Source organism: Oreochromis niloticus, linkage group LG7 (genome assembly GCF_001858045.2).
Source record: "Oreochromis niloticus isolate F11D_XX linkage group LG7, O_niloticus_UMD_NMBU, whole genome shotgun sequence".
In the NCBI taxonomy this organism is placed as follows: Eukaryota; Metazoa; Chordata; class Actinopteri; order Cichliformes; family Cichlidae; genus Oreochromis; species Oreochromis niloticus.
Window position 1 is genome coordinate 55,056,514 of NC_031972.2, and position 21,996 is coordinate 55,078,509.

Below are 21,996 nucleotides of genomic sequence, written 5' to 3' on the forward strand. Positions count from 1 at the left end.
GCTGTCAGATTTTGCATTAGGAGGTTAAATGACTTATCAGATTCTAGACTGGTGCAATGAGGGGTGCACTTGTTTATCACAGCTGCCTTGTCCACCATTTAACACGCAATGCAAAATTGAGTTGCTTTGTTCACATTCTTCCTGCAATTTCTCAGTACATGCATTCATCACTTTGGTTGAAAAAGATCAATTAATACGATTCAGACCAGTGTAATACTATTACCTGAAGGTGGCGTGAACCATATTAGATTGTCGGCAAGTAGCTTTGTCACAACCTCTGTGTTGTGAATATGTTTTAATTTCAGTTTGCAGTTATCTTCACTAAAGACAATCCACAGAGGGTAACTAATAAATTGATGCTGACTAATACAATATCAGAAATATTACAACTGTAAACATCTCCTGTAATCAGTGATTGTAAAATGTATCTGATTTTATATCCATCTTCAAACTAAAGTTAAGATTGCTTATGACTACTTGCGATTTCATCTCCTTGAAAATGACAAATGGCACAGGTATTTATACACAGGAAAAATTGTATTCATTTTAGTATACATTAGTTATAAAGATAATCAGCTGCCTCCCATCAGACCATATTGTAATGGGTCTACAAGATGATCAAACAAACAGGAAGAGCGGAAGTTTATGATTATTAATTTATCCTCTGAATGGCCTTGGTAGTGACATGAATTTGCTGATTAGCATGCACAGGCAAGAAGAGCATCTTCCACCTTAGCTGTGATTACATCTTGTAAGCAAGACAGGGAAGGATGTGGAGCATGGAAGGACATGTTGGGATTATATTAGAATACTTGAACTAACCCTAACCTTTAGACTTAAAAGGTTTTTCCACATATATTATATATTCTTGATGAATTGTTCTCAGCAAAATGTGGGTTTTAGATGAACCTAGTGGTAGTTAGTGTTTGATCAACTTCAAAGGTAAACATCACTGATGCTGAACTCGCATCAGATCACACGAAACTGAGACTCAAATCATTTTGTGTTTAACACAATTATCAGCATCATACACTCTGCTGATGAGGTATTATTTGTTACTGTTGGTAACAAATAGGATTATCATCCTCCTGACTGAATCACGACTCACTGAACAAAAACATCTCACTGTCAGGCAAACTGAATGCATCAGTATCAGATTTTCCTCTAAGTCTAGCATTTTTTCCCCATTTTTTATGGCGTTATTTAGCAAAGATTATGTTAATGTGTTCTCACTGGCTGTAATTTTGTTTTCAATTAATATTTCTCAGTTAGAAACAAAACACGCTAATGCAGCTTATCATATTCATCTTGCAGTGTTACTGCTGCCTACACTTTCTGAATATAAACACTTCCTTGCATGCTCTATTTGCAGTAGATGTACGCTATCAGTCTTCAGTGGTAGATCTGCAAATTTACAAGCAATAATTATACAATTTAGTAGAACAAAATATACAAACAAGAGGGGTAATTTAAAAGCTCAGTTTCACAAGTAAAATGAAAGAGAAAAAACAAAGTAACTGTGTTACTAGTTTATGAATTACATGGGCATTATTATGCATATATGACCACTGTATTAGCATAATTATGATATCCTAAATGTATATACACTAAACAGTATATGTAGTATGGGTCTAATACATTAAACCATGGATGAAGCAATTAAAACTTTGTGGTGTTTCACAGGATATGTGTGTGTTATAAACTCCCCCCCTGTCCTATATGAGAGCAGCTCTCCCTGGCTCTGCAGAGGCAGGCGCATTGCTGTGATTTGGTTTGCTAGGTTGCTAGTACAGACACAGTGCTTAATGTATTGACAGCTTATGGCTTTTGTCCTCTTTCACTGTCCATTAATGGAGCTTAGATGTGATAGGAAATGTCTTCAGAGGAGTATATTTTGAAGTAATAGCATTCCTTATAAAAAGAGATTAGCTTTTTTGCAAGGTAAGCATTCTATTGCTTTTTCATGTGTAATGTAAGGTCTACTGTAATAGTACTGAGCATGTTTATATTATTTTATTAAGAAGTTTAAAAATCTATGTCTGTTTTTTCAGCATCAATAGCTGATTACTGAATTTAGATCACTTAGAGTGCTATGGTATTACTCAGCATCCAAAACTGTATTGTATTGACTATAATATTTGTCTATGTGAAACCATCAGGAATTATCATGTCTTAGTCTAAAACACATAATTTGGAACTTTTATTACTTGCAAACGTACTTAACAGGAAAAAGTCTAGACATCACACAACTGAGTTCTTAAAGTAATTTTGGTTTTTGTTGTTTTGTGCCTGTTGTTTTTATTCATTGTTTTTCTTTGCTTTTGCTTTTCCTTTTCAGTAAAGACATAAAGCAGCGTCATTCAAGTAATTTGGCACTATTTTCAGCAAATTGTCTTTCTGAAAGCAGTTTAAAAAGAAATAAAGTCTGAGGCGAGACTTTTATAAAATGAGACTGATACTGATTTAACTTACATAAGCCCTTCTTTTTCTTTAATAGCTCCACTTTGTATGAAAAATAACCTTTCTGTCTAATTCAGCCTGGTCAGGTTACTTATGACCGTGGACTTTTTTTTTTTGAATGTGTATGGATGAAATGACATATAAAGCACAAGATTCTGTGTCGTCATAACAGAAAACAGAAAAATGCATGCACAAAAAAACTGAGTTCTGCACACAGTGGGGTAATTTACTGTGATCTTAATGCAGGATTTTAATGAGCACCTGACATGTAACAAAGTTGGATTATCATGAGTTATCAAGTTTAGTGTTGTCAGTGCTCAGATTTCGTCTGTTGTCATTTGAGCCGATATAATTCTCTTTCTTAAACAGTGAAGGCAATGGGCTAATAATTAGTTAGGCACAGTTATTTATATTACAGAATAGATATCCTTTTTTGTGTAACATCTCAATGGGCTAGCCAAACAATTACTCAACAATTCCTTTGTTCTGCTAGTTTGGTTTTAGAGCGCTGTTTTTCTGTGGCCTTGGTACACACGTGGAGACATCCCAGCTAAATACCAAGTACTAATAATTACTAATAATTCAAGGTATAATACTTTATTTAAGTAGGCTCTAATTCAAGATTTGAAATCATTATGCAGGGCCATCCATTTACATATCATCAGGTACTAGTCCAGAAGCTAAATAAAAAGCACTGGTGTGAAGCATGACAAAGAAGCTGATTCATTCATGACTTTACAACTCTGGCATAATGCTTCAGTTATCTTTTTGAACAAATAAATTACTTGGATAAGGACCATAATTAGCCTGATTACAGTAGCTCTCAGTTGGTATTGTGACTTTTTATCTTAATGTGTTTCCTAATTATGTTGTGTTTGCTTGATTACAGAAGGAATGGCTGTGTTTAAACTGCCAAACTCAGAGGGCTTTGTCAGGACAGCTGGGAGACTCAGGAAAAATGCCTCAACCTTCACCTGCACCTGCCAAGTCAGAGACCCAGGCCACACCAGTAACCACAAAGGCAGAGCCCAAAACCACCTCAACAAAGTCAGAGACCACAAAATCACAACCCACTCCCGTGCCTGTTGAGACAGCACCAACAGTTTCAGCCATAAAGGCAAATTTAGAATCAACATCTGTCAAAATGGAAACAACGCTTACAGCAGCGTCTACACATATTGAGGTTGAGACGACACCTTTATCCACCAAAGAAGGGGTTTTAAAGCAACCTTTGACAGAGGTAACACCAACAATTGACGTTCTAGATACGTATGTTACCAAGAAAGAAGAGGTACCAAAAACAGATTTCAGCACGACAAAATTACGCAAAACTGAAGAGTCTAAAACTGATCTTCATGAAGTTGAATTTGAAGCAGGAGTAGCTGAACCTTCTTCATTTCCAGTTCCTGATGCTTCAGTTGTCTCTGCGCCCCCTGTCACTCCAGAGGTTGCAGTGGCTCAAGTTATTCCAGAGGCTCAGACAAAACAAGACCTGTCTGTTGCAGAGAGGATTATTAAGGTGGTAGACACTGATGATCGCACCATCCTGACAGACTCATCAAAATCTTTGCAGCAAATTATGGTGCAACCAGAGTCAAAAGAACAGCAGCAGGTGGTTATGGAAGGAGATGCAGTTACAGCAACTGACAGCAAAGAATTTACTGATGGCTCCGCTGAAAAAATTACCAACATCATCTCAACCATTAAGTCGCAACCAGTCTCTCCAAAAAGAAAAGTAAGAGTTTATCCTGTTTATTGAAAAAAAATAAAATCTAGATTATCTAAAAGAGATAAAAAATAAAACAAAGAGGTTTTCTCTCTGTTCTTTAGTCTTGGCCTGTATAAGATTAGATGTCTTTTTATATTCAAAGCACATCAGATTCTAAACTCTTGTTTTGCTAATCTTGAAAACTTTGTCTTTCATCTTTCAAATTATAAGAATTTTAAAGTTGTTCACATCAGTGATGGCATTTTTGTGAGTATATGGAGTAATATGGAAATTTGTACATTACAGCTCCATTTGGTAACACTGATTAACTCAAAAGGCCAGAATCTTGTTAAGCTTGTTGGTCTGTCTTCTGCAGTAAGTTAGCTCATGACAGATCTTGGGTTCCACAGCATTAAGAGTCAGCTTCATTTATTAAAGAAATGTAATCACAGACACACTGATATGTCTTCCTTTTGATATTTTTAGGATGAAGATGAAGACAAAGTAGAGTTCAGTAAGAGCCGAAAAGACTCTCTTTCCACTGCGGAGGTTCCTATAGATGTCCCTGTAACAGCTACTAAGCTCGAATCCAAACCAGAGGGTCATGATGAGGAGCAACCTCAGATTTTACCCATATTACATGAATTGAACGATGAAATAGTGAGTGGTGCAAGCAAAGATGGTAGAGATTCTTCTATACCAGCAAAGGAGGAGATTAATGCTAAAAGAAGGCGCCTGAGTTTCCAAGCAATGGATGAGAGCAGTGAAAGTGAGCTCACACCCTCACCATCACCTAAAGTCCAGAGGAGGAGACTAAAGGTGAGCAATATTTCATCCAGCAGTGAGGACATCAAAACTGAGAGTGCTGACTCCTCTGTGGAAGACGAAGAGTTCATCCGCAAGCAGATAATGGGTATGGGTGATGAAGAAGAAATGTCTGTATCAGATGATGAGAAAGAAAAGAATTTGGAGAATGTACAAGCTATAAAGGATACTGACCTTGATAATACATCGGTGACAGTCCAACCACTTTCTAGAAAAGGTAGCACAGATAATGAAGACAGCCCAGCCAGGAACACAGCAGTCCCAAAAACTGACAGCATGACTGATCAAAGTGTGCCTGAAACATTGCCCAGAACTACTTTCAAGAAAGCAATTCCAGTCATGAGACAAAGACAAAGCACAGATGAAGAAGTAGAAAGCATCACAGAATCTGTGTCAAAGGGTTCATCTAGTGTTCAAGCATCCAGCTTTACTCCAGAATCTTCACCTACATCAGCCTCCTCCCTGGAAGAGGATAGTGATAGCAGCCCTAGTCGCAGGAAACCCAGTGGAGACAAACAGTATCGCAAAGGTAAGCACAGGCAACCAACTCAGCCTCTTCCTACCATTGAAGACTCCTCTGAGGAAGAGAAGATGGGGCCCCATGGACAGCTACTGTCCCCACACAAAGATTCTTCCTCCACAGAGGATCTGAAAGAAGTCACAGTTATAAAAGAAACTCATAGAACATCTGGCTCCGAGTATTCTGCCAGTATAGAATCAGAATCAGAGGCCACTCAAGCTGTACAGAGAGGACGTAAACCTTCACCAACAGTCATACCATATACCCCTTCTGATCCATTTATAGAAAAGGACAGTGTGACAAAATCATTAAAGAGTGCAGAAGAAGCATATGAGGAAATTATTCAGAAGACAAAAGCTATTCCAGGAGACAGTCCACCTGATATTGAGCCACTCTATGGGGGGATGGCAATAGAGGACTATCTTTATGAATCCTTAGTTGAGGAACCTGAAATTAAAATGGGTGAATCTCAGGAAGAACCCAAAAATGATACTGGCTCTGATTCTCTCAAAAAACTCAGGTCTCCTGAGGAGGTTTATGAGGAGATGATGCAAAAGAAGAGAGAGTTGATGATGATAGAGCATGAATTTCAACAGGCACAAAATGCCATGGAATCTTCTGCCTCAAGCGCTTCACAGTTCACTTCCCCTCCCTCATTTGCTGAAACTTGTGTAGTGACTATAGAAGAGACATACCCAACTGAAAAACTTGAAATGCTTCTTATAGAAACCGAAACTTTAAGTGACATGTCAGTAAAGAAAAAGAAGCGACCAGCCCCTCCACGCCCTTCTGAGCCCCCAAAGCGTCCTGACATAACTGTTGTCCCTAGTACTCCTAGTGCGGCCATAACTTTTGTTAGGCCTATGATTCAACAAGATCCTGCATTAAGGAAAGCATTGTTCCCTATACCAGACCTCAAGATTACTCAGTGTTCATCTGGGGAAGAAGAGGATGACAGTTTTGCAGATGACTATGGCATTGGTATTTCCTCTGACATTACTCCCAGTGATGACTCTGAGACTAAAGGAGAACCATGCATAAGCCCATCTTTGTCTGAAACTGTTGAGATGGATCCTATATGTGTAGTCTGTGAAATTCCAGAGCCAAAACCTATTCCAACTCCAATATCAGCTCCAGAACTGACTACAACACCTTCTCCTGTATCACCAGTGTCACCTCCAACCTCACCAGCTAGTCCAGATTCCAGTTTGGCCTCTAATGCTACATCTTCATCTCCATTCCAGGCTCAAACACCTCTTTCATCAGATTCAACTCCACTGTCTACACCAACACCTTCTGCTTCATTTAAAACACAATCACCTCCAGAGATCTCCTCACCAGTGCCTGCCACAGATGCAGGAGTACAATCTAATGAAAACTCAGTCTCTTCTTCTCCAGTCACAGTTATAGTTACAATACCAGATGTTGTGTCTGATCCATCCAAAGCGCAAACAGCTACAGCCATTCAAGTTCAGACTTCTACAGTGGAAGCCATAACTACACCCCTAATGGGGATGTCTTCCATTTCACCTGTTGTGGTACAAATGCCAGACTTGGTTTCATCTCCATCTCAGGTGCCTGACAACATTCCAGCTATTTCACAGGTCTCAGCACCAAGTCCAGCACCTTCTGTTGTCTCCATTCATCCTACAACCCTAGTAGCAGCCCAACCTGTTGCAGTCTCGGCTCCAACATCTCCCATTCTTTCCACTTCTGTCACTCTAGTTTCATGTCCTGAACCAGTCATAGTACAGATGCCTGACCTGGTTTCAACCACAGCTCCCATACCAACACATCCCCCATTACCAGTCTCAGCACTTGTTACTACCCCAGCTCAAGCTGAAACTAAAGTGGTACACTCAGTCCCTGTACAATCAGCCATCCCATCAGTGAGTCCAGTGGTAGTCCCACCTCTGGCTCAAACTGCCCAGATGCCTTCAGCAGCAACAGCTTCAACTACTATAGTCAAAAAGAAGGTCCCGCCTCCTCCTCCCCCTCGATCTACTTCGGTATCATTACCTGAAACTAATACAGATGTTCCTTTTGTAAAACCTGTTGAGCATGTCATCCGGACTACATCAGCTATGGGAACCACAGCTGTTGGACAGCCAATGCAATCTGTTGTTGTGGATATCCAACCAAGAATGGAAGCCATGAAATCAGATGGTGGAGTTGTACCTCAGTTAGTAACACCAAATAGACAGGGGCATGTAGTTATCATTGTCCCCAGTGTAGAGAACAAAGCTTTGATTGAACAAGCCAGAAACCAAGATATACCTAGCACAGGGCCAATATCTTACACTCCTTCTGCTCCATATGGTAGTCAGGTAGCCCCACATTCTGCTTCAGATGTGTGCAGTACAGATACATCTTCACTTCCTACTAAGGTGGCAACAGTGCAGGAAGTTGAAGCTCCACCCATTTCACCTAAAGTTATAGACACAGTAGAAGTACCCATTTCTAGTCCAACACCTCCATCCACTTTACCCAAACCAACTGTTCCAAAGCAATTAGTTCCCACTCCAGTGACAACTGCTAAAGCATATTTCACACCAGTTTCTTCTGCAGCTTCTACTCCTAGTCAAACTACCAAGCCTCCTCCACCCATACCACCTAAACCTGTATCAATTCCAGCTGGACTGGTTTTCAGTCATAAACCAGGAGAGAGTGTTAAGCCACCTCCTCCTGTAGCTCCCAAAGCAGCAACACTCCCCAGGACAAAAGAACCTCCAAAGGCTCTATCACTTAGCCTGACACGACCTGTGGAGTCTAAGTTGGGTGCAACATCTCCTAAATCACCTGTATCTCCTAGACATGCGAAATGTTTACAAACCTATGTAGTGATAACGCTTCCATCAGAACCTGGTTCACCAACAGAGTCCATAACTGTCCAAGCACCTGTAAGAAGAGGGTCCATCCCTTCCACAAAAGTGTCAGGAATACGGACAACACCATCAGAGCAGAAAGCACCCATTGAAGTATTCTCAGCACAGGCTACAGTAAGGAGAGCGTCAGTCCCTACTGTAAGGCATCCACCTCCAACATCTGTAGCTTCAGCTGTCCCTGAACAAATGACAACTTCTGAGGTAGTAGTTTCTGAAGTCCAAGCTAAAACAGACACTATGCCATCTGTAGTGCAGCCATCGCTTCCTGTAGTTGATATCGTAACATTGCCATCAGCTCAGGAAACTTCTGTCCAAGCACATACTGTGCCTATTCCAATCAAGAAACCATTTGTGCACCAAGAGCAATCAATGACTCCACCACTGTCACAACCTAAAACAATGTCTGAGGTCATCACAATGTCTCCAGAGCCAAAAATTCTTATTCATCCAGTCCAAGCCACAATTGCAGAGATCATAACAATTCCATCAGAAAGTTTAAGTGAAGCACTGGTTCCTCAGGCTCCCAAACCAACGGTACCTGTCCAGCCAGAGCCTCTGATTGAAGTTGTTTCTACTTCATTGCAGCCTGGAATATCTTCTGACAAACCTGTAGCCCAAGATAGACCATCTGCAACTGTTTTTGATGCACAAGCTGCAGCCCAAATTGAAATCCCAGATACAGACGAGGATGTACCTACTGATGTCGTTGTTGCAGAAGCAATTTCATTAAGATCACTAATGCCAGGTGTTCAGCAAATCCCTGTTGAACATCCACTTACAGTATCTGAAGCAATGACTCATTCGAAAGATCAAGAATTGGCCACAGGTTTTAACTATAGCTGGACTATTTCTGAACCCTCGCCTGTTCTACAAACTATTCAACCTTCAGAAGTTCTGCCTGCAGTGACAGAACATCTGCCTACTCAGCAACCACTTCTTGTAGCTGAAGGGGTTTCCCTCCCTACCAAGTCTGATGTACCCACAGAAGTTATTACAACTGATGCAGCTGTTAGAATACCAGAGATAGCAATGGTACATCCATTACCTCACCATCTACCTGTGGTAAGTGAAGTTACCCCTGTTGAGTTAATGCCATTAACTATAGACGATAAGAAGATATCTCCTACAGCTGCTGAGGAAACACCATCACCTCTTATCATGGAAGTTGAACACATAGTTACACATCCAAATATACCTCCTCATATATATATTCCAAAGGTTTGTGAAGGAATTACATCCTCAGTTATGACACATTCAGTGCCACCACTGGCATTGCAACCTCAATTTGAGCCTCCTACACAAATTATAACTAAGGATGCTGATGTCATAGCTTCTTCAATATCATCATCCATGATACAACCTCAGGCAGGGCCTGGAATGCCAGTTATTACAACTGAGGAAACCACCCATAAGAGGAGGACATCCATATCTTCTATAGTACAGCCAACATATTCCACAACTGAAAGATTTACCTGTTCTACAGAGTATGAAATTCCCAGACAAGTGGTTACAGCTGAAGCCTTTGCTGCCACCAGAAGAGAATCCATAACCATGCAGCAACCATACCAATTAGCACAGGTAGTAAACCTGCCAGCTGAAAAAGATATTTCTAATGATGGTTATGCTGTTCAGCTCCCCTACAGAAGAGAATCTATTCCAGAACACCAATCACATGCATTGACTTATTCATCAGAATATGATCACCCTGTGGAGCTAATAACCACTGAGGAATACACCGCGAGGACCTCACGGCCTACAGTGCAAGACATTCCACAGAGTGTATCTGCAGCTCCAGTCACCATCACTAAAATTCAGCAAGAGTCTATTGAAAGCCAGGAGATTAGAGGAGCAGAAAAGGTGGTCTCTAGTATGAGCCATATGTATTCATCTTCAATTTCCACCTCAGGCCAGCCACCTGAAAGCCTTCCTAGCCTAGTTACTCAAGTAGTTACCACTGAGGTCCAGAGGACCACTGTTTCTGTTGTCCATGAAAGACTTCCACAGGTCCCTGCACCTAGTGTAGCAATAACTATACAACCAGACATTGCTAAAGTCCAACCTGTGCCCAAACAGAATGGTAAAATATATCCTGGTGATGTTATTGATTTACGTACAATGAAGGTTGGTATAAAGATGACTGAGCAAGGTATGGACCTGACTCCACCTGAATCATGTCGACAGTCTTTTTCAAGTGACTCTAGCGGCCGTCAAATTACAGCAGTACAGCCGGAGATAGTAAATCTTAGTCCAGCAATTAGCCCCGCAACCACACTGTCTGTTGTCACTGACAGCATCACAATTGTCACATGCACAGCTACTATTGCTTCATATAGCAACACTCCAGCAGAGAAACCGCTTGATTTGCAAGGTCCCGTTACATCATTGCCACTGCCCCTCATGACATACAAACCATTTGAGCCCTTAGCACAGATTGTATACAGACCTGTTAGCACCCAGCCCATGGTGAGTGCTGTAGCATCCACAGCTCAAGATATACCAATTAATCTTTCCTTTGAAGCTCTTGTGTCCTCTGGAGCAAAACAGCAATTGACATCAGTCCCCACAGTTCTCAGCAATGGAGGGCCTGTCCTTTCTCTAGAGGCCACAGAGGCCATGGATCTGACAAACTACAAACCAATGAGAGCTGTGGTAGCATTGTCTGGTACAAGTCCAGGAGTGGTGACCACTGTTGTAGAGGATGATGGGACCCCAATGGACCTTACAGCAGGAAGGCGGAGTGTGTGTTGTGATGTAATTTACAAGCTACCATTCACGGGATCATGCAGAACACAGCCTCCAGTTACAAGCCAGCCTGACAACCGTTTTGGCTACAGAGATGACCACTATCAATATGATAATGCTGGACTGTATAGTATCAAAGGAACCAATGGCATAAAAGCATCAGTGTCTGAAATGAACTTGACAGAGGCAGGATTGTTTTCCATGGTTCCTAAAAGTGACTATGACTACCTCAGTGGCTCTTCAGATGGCGCTATAGACCTCACTGCAGCTAAACTTTCTGCTGGTGAGTATGAGAGTACTTCTGCATGTTTTGTCTTTTTTACCTCGGTGTTTTCTGTTTTTGAAGGGCACAGTGGGCTTCCATTGGCTTGAATCAAGCTTTTAAAATACCTCTGCTGTGACTAATAGTATGTTTTTACAGTTCAGTTCTTTCTGAAGATAAACATACTCATTTTTCCTTGAAGTTTATTATTTCATGCTTGCTTGCACACTGTTTCCAAAAAAGTTAGGACACTGTGTAGGTTTTAAATGAAAGCAGAATGTAATAATTAGGGGACGATTGTACTAATATCTTTCAGTTTATTAATCAAAAGGATCATATCAAAAGCTGAAACAGAAACAGATTTTTAAAACATATATGCAGTGTTGGGAAGGTTACTTTTAAAATGTATTCCACTACAAATTACAGAATACATGCCCCAAAATGTATTTTGTAATGTATTCTGTTACATTACTCAATAAGAGTAATGTATTCAGAATACTTTGGATTACTAAATATATTATCAAGCTTTTTACAACTACATGAATGTACTATTGCTGTGTGATTTATTACCATTACTGAAGGATACTCGCCATAAGAATAGCAACTAGATTTTTAAATCTTAATATAAAATGAGTAACAGTAGAGTGGACATTAGGTAAGGCTGCACTTTTTGCAGCGATCTCCTATAGAAAACTATTCCACGTGTATATAAAACTGTAGTAAAGGGACCTCTGGCTTATACGTTGGGTTCCATGTCGGGCTCGTAACCGAAAACTAGCTTTACTTTGTTGTCTGGGTCAACTTTGCTAGCGAGAGACAGAGAGAGGCGCTGAAAGGCTGCTCCAACAGAACTTATTGTTTCGGAGAAGAACACGAACACAGTGTACAGTCGAGTCTTAATAGCTTACTTACAACTGGGCTACACTGCCCATAAGGCTACATTCTTTAAGGCTATGCCTGTAACACTCTGCCTATTGCCTTCACATTAAATAACTTTTTAAAATATTTCGTCAAATCATTATGCGGGCTGCAAGTAGGGGTGACATGGGCCGCAAGATTGAGACACAGGCATTAGAGCCTCTTAATGTGTGTTTCGTTTGGCTTTCCACCGTATTTTAAATACGTAACATGTATTCCGTTACTCCCCAACACTGCATATATGCCAATTTAAAATTTCATGCCAGCAGCATGCTTTATGAAAGCTGGAAGGACATAATTTGAGGAATATCTCATAACAAATTAGGAAAATTATTATTCGGTCAGGGCAAAAAAGATAACTCTACCAACTGTGGTATCATTAGAAGATTCTGATAATTTGGGAAAAATTGATAAAAAATCCCCTTTACCTTTATGGCAGAAATAGACAAAGAACAAAGAGCATACAGATACAGATGTGTTCTGTAATTTCACAAATTAAAAAATATATTGATTCATAGATTCGGTTCCATTTTATTATACTTATACAGCAGCAGAACTAGGCTCAGGGAGAGGCAGCCATCTGTCCCGACCACTGGGGGGTCAAGGGAGAAAGAGATTAATAATAACTAATGATTAAATGCAGAATGGTGTATAGGCACATAGTGAGTAAAAAGGTTAGTAAAGAAAGACACTCAGTGCATCATGGGAAGCCCCCAGCAGCCTAGACATTGCACCGTAACTAAGGGAAGATTCAGTGTCCAGCCCTAACTATATGCTTTATCAAAAAGAAAAGTTTTACTCCCAATCTTAAAAGTAGATGTTGTGTACTCTAGGCTAAAGCAGCAATTGACCACCTGGCTTGTTTTCAGCAGACACATGAGAATCTGTATAGTTATAGGTTCCACTGATGCACATAGCATGGAAAACTTAATTTTTTGGAGGCACCATTAATGCTGAACAATGATTCTGTCAGTGAGAAGCTTGGTTATATCAGCAAGATAATGGAAAATTCTGTATGTATTACAAAGAGTCCAAGCCTGCTGCCCGAAGGCGAGACCCGTCACCCTTTAGCACACAATGAAATTAACATAAAATTCCCTGAAGTGATTACCAGCTAAAATTCGATTTCAAGCAAAAATGGGAAGTATTTAGCATTTTGCAAACATTTTCTTTGAAAAAAAATCACCAGTATTTTATACATTTTCTACACTTCTCTAATAAAATGTTTTATATCATTTGTATATCTTCTGTTTTCATTTGGAACTATTTTGGAAACTATTTAATTTGCTTTGCTGTTTAATATGCATGATTTCATTAAATATTAACCTGTTTTTCTTTTCTTTTCCTTTTTTTCATACAGATGCATGTGTTTGCCTGCGTGTGCTCCCTCAGTATTTTGGTTTCGCATCTTGCTAGTCAAAATGACTTCAGATATGCATGTGCAGATTTTTTTTATCCAAATTGCATGACTCATTTGTTTTGTTTTTTAAATAAAAGTTTTTTAGAAGAATAAAATATATATTTTATTGCAACAGGTAAAGCACTAGACTACACTAGCAAAGCAACTGGAGTCTACCCTTTGATGACTACTGCTCAATACTCCCAGATCCCTGCAGCTGGGTTTGGTGTAAATAGTGCTCTAAGGACATCAGATGGAATAGTTTACTCCTCTGTTGCTGCCCCAGTTCCATCCACATATGCAATTACGACTCAGCCAGGTTCTATCTTTAGCACAACCTTAACACCCACATCAATAGTCCACAGCCAGCCATTACCACACCCATATGGCTTTATTCCCACTACAGACCCTGGACAGATAATTCCTTTTGACTCTGGGCTATCTAAAGATTTTCTACCTACAGCTTTGGCTGACATCATAACTGGCTATCCAGAGATGTACTCAGATGCCACCCTGGAAGCTATTGCTGCTTCTCTGGATGCTCTAGCTTCTTCTCCAATATTCCCTGGCTTAGATAACACCAAAATGGCCCAGTATCAGATGGAGAGGGAATTTCTAGAGCTAGAGAAGCTTAAGCAACTATGTCTTGCAGAAGAGCTGGAATGGGAAAGGCAAGAAATCCAGCGATATCGAGAACAGGAACAGCTTATGGTCCAAAGGGAGCTTGAGGAACTTCAGGCTCTGAAACAGCAGCTTCTCCTTCAGCAAGAAGAGGAGCATCATGCCCACATGGTGGCTCAACAGGAGACCTATGCACAGCAGAAAGAGCAGTTGCAGCAAATTCAGCAACTCCAACTGCAACTCCAGCGGCAGCTAGACGAGCACTATGGTAGTACTGGTCCCACTGGAAATCTTCTAGATGCTAAATATGCAGGCGTAGGAGACAGTGGCCAGTACTGGCCAGTCAGAGATGAGTCTACAACTCCAGCTGGGACACACATAGAGGAAAGTCAAGATTTAGTAAAGCTTCAAGCTGATCAGGACATAGGGAAAAAAATAATTGATAGTGGGGTGCAGACAGACGATGAAGACTCAGCAGAGAAACAACACGTTGGAAGGAGAAAGAAAAATAAAAGAAACATTGATAGCTCAGCTCAGACTGACGATGAGGACCAAGATGAATGGGATGCTCCAACAAAAGCTCGGCGACGCTCTCGAAAGCATAGCAGTGATGGAAAACATGGCTCCAAGGTCTCTAGCATTGCTATCCAGACAGTGGCAGAGATATCTGTTCAGACTGATCACTCTGGAACTATCAAGCGACCTAATGTCCAGATGGACACAAAAGTAGAAATCATTAAACATATATCAGCTCCAGAGAACTCTCAGAGAGGTGGAAGTCTGAGCTGTCAGACAGACTCAGACAGAAGACATGCACCCACTGAGGTGGGCTACAGCACACACCTCTCAGCAGACATCCCCGCTAAGTCCAAAACCTTCTATACTGCAGTTTCCCCACTGTCCCCAGAAAAGTCACTTGGAGGACAGAGAATGTTGACTGCAGACCCAACCAGATTTTCTTCTGGTCCTCGGATATTGAAGGCTGGTCAAAAATCTCTATCTGACCCTAAGTCCCTTAGTCCTTCCACAGAAGACAGGATGGGTGGATACTATGCAGACAGCTATTCTGTAAGTCATATCACATACGGATGGAAAAATATGAGCCGTCATATAGTAGTCTGAATTGACAAACTGACTGTTTGTTTGTTTTTATTCTAGAGCCGAGGCTCTCCCTCTAGTACAGGTAAGAAGGTAAAGAGAACACTACCAGATCCCCCTCCTGAAGATGACTCTCTCACAGGACGGTCAGGCTACAGCACCAACTCTGCTCGACGCCGTCTAGCACGTAGTACAACTATGGCCCGGGCAAAGATCCTGCAGGACATTGACAAGGAGCTTGATCTAGTGGAGAGAGAATCTTCTAAACTTCGAAAGAAACAGGCTGAGTTAGATGAAGAAGAAAAAGAGATTGATGCCAAGCTACGGTGAGACACATTTAATTTATTTTAAATCATCGCAGTTTAGGATATAAAGTTACCTATACTTGTATTACTGTATTAAATTATTAAATAACTAATACCTCAGAAAATGATTCAAGCTAACTCCATTGCATCAGTCATTGCATCCCATGCCATCAAACTTCCTAATTCATCTGCATGATTCCCTTCTTACCCTGATAGCTTATGGGCAAAAAGGCTGCCTTGACATCTCTCAATGAGACTTCTCAACACTCACACATAGTAACAGGTATTAATGTGCGAGAAAACAGAATATTGTTTGCCCCCCCCCCCTCGATTTTTATTTGAACTTTTGAGTGCTAAAATTGTTTTAAAAAAAAAGTATTCATTTCATGTATTTATTCCAGGTACTTGGAGATGGGTATCAACCGCCGTAAGGAGGCCTTGCTGAAAGAAAGAGAGAAGAGAGAAAGAGCCTATCTTCAGGGTGTGGCAGAGGAGCGAGACTACATGTCTGACAGTGAGGTCAGCAACATCAGAGAGACCAGAGGTGATGGTCTTGAGAGACCACGGACAGCTCCCCAGTCGGAATTTGAGCAATTCATCCCCCCACAGACAGAAGCTGATTCCCAGTACAACACACTGACTAGTCCCTACTCTCACTATGGCCAGTATGTTCCCCAGACCCAAACCACTAGCCACTACACCCAACAGAACCTGTATCAGCAACAATCACTTTACCACCAACAGGTGTCTCCTTACCCAACCATGTCCCTCTCCCATGCCCAGACTCAGCAAGGCAGCTACCAACATGCTCTGCTCTTGCAGCAGGGGAAGCAGCGACAAACAAACCTGTCTGATTTAGAGCCCAAAATCACCACTAACTATGAGGTGATACGCAACCAGCCACTGCTCATTGTGCCAACTTCCACAGAAAGCGGATATGGGGTGGCTCACCTAGGGGGAAAGTATGGAAGCTTGGACTTGAGGTTAGGACTTGAGGAGAGGAGCATGGCCTCTAGTCCCATGTCGAGCATTTCTGCTGATTCCTTCTATGCTGATATTGACCACCATAATGCCAGGAATTATGTGCTGATAGAAGACATAGGGGAGCTCACCAAGGCGTCAACAGGGCTGAGCAATACTGGCTTGGGTTCTGGATTCAACTTGCCTGATAAGGAGATGTCCAAGGCAGACAGACTCAGGCGCACAGCAGAGGTAAATCCCATACTGTTAACTTAGTGTCTAGTTTTTGCTACCTTTATCCCCTCAGACAAATACTTATAGCCCAGAATGTTAGTGTTTCTTGTTGTTTGGTCTTTAATTAAAAAAAACAGATTCATGAATTTGAAGTGCTGATTCTCTGATTTTATTTTATTAGGCTTACATGAATGTAGAAAACAGTGTGACTGATATAGCCCTTTTAATTAAGTGGCCAAAACACTTTACTGTTTAGATAACACTTAACATGTGTTGTATAATTTTATTTTTTAATTCGTTTAGGTGGCAGAATTTTTAGGCTCATCTCGGCTTCAGAGTTATGGTAAAGGAGAAGATGATACTATGGAAGAACCTTATGAGCTGAAGCTACTGAAGCAGCAGATCAAGCAAGAATTCCGACGAGGAACTGAGGGACTCGAACACTTGACTGGTCTGGGCTTACCACAATATCTCCCCAGTGACAGCAATTTTCGCCATTTCCCTAAAGGAGAGAAATATAGCATTGGCAGGCTCACTCTTGAAAAACAGGCTGCAAAACAACTCCCAGCGGCTATGCTTTACCAGAAACAGATGAAGAACAAAAAGGCCCTTATAGACCCTAAGGCCATCACAAAATTTTCCCCAATTCAGGAGAGTAGGGACCTTGAGCCTGAATATGGTAGCTACATGGGATCTGGAGCGTCCTCTGTGTCCAGTCTGGCTGCTAGAGCTAGGCTACTTCAGGATGAGATTACATTTGGGCTAAGAAAAAACTTGTCTGAGCAACAAAAATATTTAGGCTCCTCCTTGGGGGCCAACCTGTCTGGTTCTCTTAATCTTGGTCAGTCTCTTGGACTTGGCTCTACTATCAGGGCAACTGCCCATGATGATGGCACCTACCCAAGTGGTACCCGTTCTCGCCCCTCCTCCCGACCCTCTTCAGTCTATGGTTTGGATCTATCTATTAAACGGGATCTGTCCAGTTCTTCACTAAGACTTAAATCAGAGGGAGAGGTTCTGGATGCAGCGTTTGCCCCTGGGGTGGCCAGAGCAAAACCCACTAGTTTACCTATAAGCCAAAGCCGTGGACGCATCCCCATTGTTGCTCAGAACTCAGAGGAGGAAAGTCCTCTGAGTCCAGTGGGGCAACCAATGGGTATGGCTAGAGCTTCAGCTGGTCCTCTCCCTCCAATTTCTGCTGACTCCAGGGACCAATTTGGGTCAAGCCATTCCCTCCCAGAGGTACAGCAACATATGAGAGAGGAATCTCGGACTCGTGGCTATGATCGAGACATCGCATTCATCATGGATGACTTGCAAGGTGCCATGTCTGACAGTGAAGGTAAATGGAGCCTAAGACTGCTTCAACAGTTTGACCATATCGACGTGCTTGTCATGCATGCTAATACTGAGTGGTCTTATTGACTTTGTGGATTAACTGTTTCTTTCTCAGTTATCAGTGCGCCAGATAATTATTGTTGTCTGTTACAATATTTCCTTCTGTCATGATAAATGTAAAGTCACATGTTTGCATGATTTTTCCTTTCTTTTAATTATCGTTGTCACCGATACATAACACTCTTTGTTTATGTATGCCACGTCTATCCATGCTTTTCTGTGTCATTTCATCAGCTTGATGTTTGTTTGTTTTTTAAGTTTAATTTATTCTATGTCCTTCCTTATTCTTAGAACCCAACAGTTCTAAAAATGTTAGATTAGATCCTCTCTAGAATCTATGTTATTTGTTTATGAACTATAAAGAGATATGCTAAGCAAACATGCTGCTCACAATGCAGCTGCCTTATTTTTTGTATAAATTTAATTAAAAATCTGAACAATATTTAACAGCCTACACTGGAGCCCTTTTTCAGTGGCACGGAAAACTTCTAGAAAAAGAAATGCATACATTTTTAAGGTTCTTCCTTTAGTTTTGCTCGAAAACAACAGCAGTAAGTTTAAAAGAATACTGCTGAATCATGGTGATATACATGTTCTGCAGATTATACAGGTATTTTTGTTTCATTCTAACTACATTGCTAAGCCAGGCCAGGCCAATTTAGACATTTTCAAATTTGCTGGATGGTTTATATAGATCAAAAAAGATGTAATGCAGTAGCTTTCTATAAAGCCGATGTCGTTGTGTATACTACAAATTGTGTCAACTGTGTTAAACTTTGATTCTGTAATCTTTCAGTTTCTAATTTGGTCTTATTTTCATCCTTGCATGTACATCTGTTTTCCATTTTCATCTTAATAAAATTAATGTTTTCTGCTTGTTGGTTGTTGCTGTGGATGTCTCCTTGTAGTGTGAGATGTCTGTGTTCCCCGGTGATTCACAGCAGATATTGACATGCACTGTTTCCATTTCCATAAGGGTGGGATTGGTAGTGTTCCATTAGCTTAGGTAAATCCAGTCCCTTTATAATTATTTATTTTTCATTTGTTAAGTATCTTGTATATGAAGTAGCAATAAGTAGCATTAAAAAGCACAGCATGAAGGGTGAGATTTTTTTTTCAAAACAGGGTCTGATGTAATTGTCAGATAAGCACTCACAGTGCCATCGAAGAAGAATTTGTTAAGCGACTTTAATTTTGTTTCAAGGCCAATTATGAGGAATCAATGTAAATACATTCTTGTTGAGACGGAAACATTTGTCTTGACCTTACATAAAAGTGTTCATCTGCCTCAATTGCAGCACAAAGTGAGTCCATGTTGGCTTTGAACAGAGATGATGCCAGAATCTTTCATGAAAGTATCAGACACGGTAGAGTATCTTACAGCATAGTTAAAGTTACTGCCTCTCATGATAATGTGGCTCAATCTTGATATGGCTTTCCCTCCTAAAGAAACATCTTATATGTTTTGTTTGGGGTTTTTTTCATAGTGCTTCTGCTTAAATTTGTGATCTGTCTGTCAGGCTAGTAAATGCAGTAAAGCATGCTTCTCTTACTATTGCTTTCAGTGCATGTGCTGAATTTTAGCCTACTTGCAGTACAAATCTTAGTCTTAGCACTCTAGTTCCTGTAGCTTGATAGAAGAATGAACATATGTTGAACAAATTTCTTAAAAAAACATATAACTTTGTACCACAGCTGGAGGCCCAAACTGGAATATAGAAGGTGAGACGGCATCGCAATTCTCATGTAGTTACTTAGAGACTGTATGCCTCCATGCCGCATATCATGAATGGTTCACTTCTCTGGCTGAGTTTGTAAACATACCAGATTCATTCTGGAATGACCCACCTCACAGTCGTATACAATACATATCATTTAGTGACTCTCTAGTAGTTGACATGTCAGTTCCATGCTGGTATGAACCCCATCTTAATGACACTCGATATCTTTTATGTGTCATATACTGCAGAGACTTAATTTATATGTCATTCAGGAATGCACTGTGGTTTTGTAAACATATCAGACCCATTTCCAGTATTCATGTCCATGCACTAAAAAAAATGTGTGTTGTGCATAAGTGTTACCAAAAACATGCAGACTCACAGCACAAATATCAAAGTATTTTAAGATCTTTTATAGAATTCTGAAAACAAATGCTGCCACCATATACCAATTCCTCATATGTTCTTACGCACTGTTACATTGAGAAGATCTAATGCTTTCAAGATATTTACAAGATATGTAGCAGTCTATTTTCTGTTTGTGGGCTTGGCTCGCCAATACATAGAAAATTCTATCCTTGTTTGGATTCTCTTACTTTTAACACCAAAGCAGCATTTCAAAGTTGAGATATTACTATAGCTTTCAATATTTTGATTATTTTTACTCTTAAAGGTTTGATTTATAATGGTGATGGTACAATAGAGCACAAGACTGTCAGTTTCTTCCAGTTGTTACTTATAAATGATGATGGTTTGTGGGAGATTTCAAGTACACAGTCCTGTAAAATAAAACAACGAAAATAAAACATTCCATACATTAAAAGCATATCAATTTTTATCAAACTTGAAATTATTCATACTCCATTTAGTATTTGTAGTAGCCATCTGATCTCACAATTGTGGATAGGATGGAGCAGAGTTTCTGTTTCTTTGCTTTCACCTATCCAGTCAGGACAGATCAGAGATCTTCCTGCCTTTTAGAAAATCTGGGTGGATGTGTGACAATTATTCTTAAATACAAAAAAAGAGATTGCTTGATTCCATGCTCAAAGCTTCTAGTCCCTATCTGTGTGCATGGATTTTAATGAGATACTTTCCTTGTCTAGCCTACCACCTGAGAAGAGAGGACACAGACTGGTTTGATAAGCCAAGAGAAGGGCATCCTCAGAGCGGGAGTGTGTCAGACAGGAGACAGGTGCGATTCAAGCTAATAATATCCAGCTTGGTCCTTTTTTTCCACTTTATGTTTATTTTTGGTTTTAATATGTAAACCCGGAATGTTTTCTGCTGACAAACATGCTTCTTTTCATGCTGTGAATTTTCAGATGAAACTTGTGCCTTATGCCTTCCCTCACACTCGCATCAAGCTTAACAGAGACATGAAGGACCCCAGTGTGTCAGGTATAAAACTATTAAAAAATGCAGACATACAGTTATCATACAAGGATAAAACTCATAAAGATTGTCTACTTCTGATTTTGTAATTAGGATTTATATCCCTATTTTTACCTTTTAGGGAATGGACTTGGCATTCGTGTGGTAGGTGGTAAGGAGATTCCAGGGAGTCGTGGAGAGATCGGAGCGTACATTGCCAAGGTCATCCCTGGTGGGGTGGCAGAACAAACGGGGAAAGTTGTGGAGGGTAAGAGCAGAATGAAAACGATTCTCAAGGCTCAGGAGAGTCATGATCACAGTGCTTTTTAAGTGTTAATGATTTTAGGGCCGTTTATGCCTTCAGTAAAAATTCATGCCTAAATCACTCCAGATGGAATTGTGACAGGCGGCTGTAGCCTACTGTGTGTTGGTTTGTCATGTCTCTTTCCTCAACACATCACGCGCAAACACACCCTCCACATCAGTGGGCTGTGTTAGTCATTAGACTATATTTAGCGTCCCTGTAAACATACAGATACAGATAGACAGACAAGCACAGATAAACA

At 40.5% G+C, this 21,996-nt stretch overlaps 1 protein-coding gene across 7 annotated transcripts in view; it reads left to right on the top strand.

Moving 5' to 3' along the window:
• pclob (piccolo presynaptic cytomatrix protein b) overlaps positions 1–21,996 on the top strand; it is a 60,125-nt gene that overhangs the window by 24,225 nt on the left and 13,904 nt on the right. For 5 of the 7 annotated variants that reach the window (XM_013268628.3, XM_025908910.1, XM_025908912.1 and 2 more), the window contains 11 exons: positions 3,350–4,195; positions 4,655–11,423; positions 13,856–15,408; positions 15,499–15,764; positions 16,145–16,955; positions 17,241–18,279; positions 19,634–19,702; positions 20,031–20,057; positions 21,163–21,251; positions 21,382–21,457; positions 21,573–21,698. In XM_013268628.3, coding sequence (XP_013124082.2) covers positions 3,350–4,195; positions 4,655–11,423; positions 13,856–15,408; positions 15,499–15,764; positions 16,145–16,955; positions 17,241–18,279; positions 19,634–19,702; positions 20,031–20,057; positions 21,163–21,251; positions 21,382–21,457; positions 21,573–21,698 — 11,671 coding nt within the window. The remainder of the gene's footprint in view (positions 1–3,349; positions 4,196–4,654; positions 11,424–13,855; positions 15,409–15,498; positions 15,765–16,144; positions 16,956–17,240; positions 18,280–19,633; positions 19,703–20,030; positions 20,058–21,162; positions 21,252–21,381; positions 21,458–21,572; positions 21,699–21,996) is intronic. The other 2 variants (XM_013268629.3, XM_013268630.3) reach the window with 2 other exon arrangements.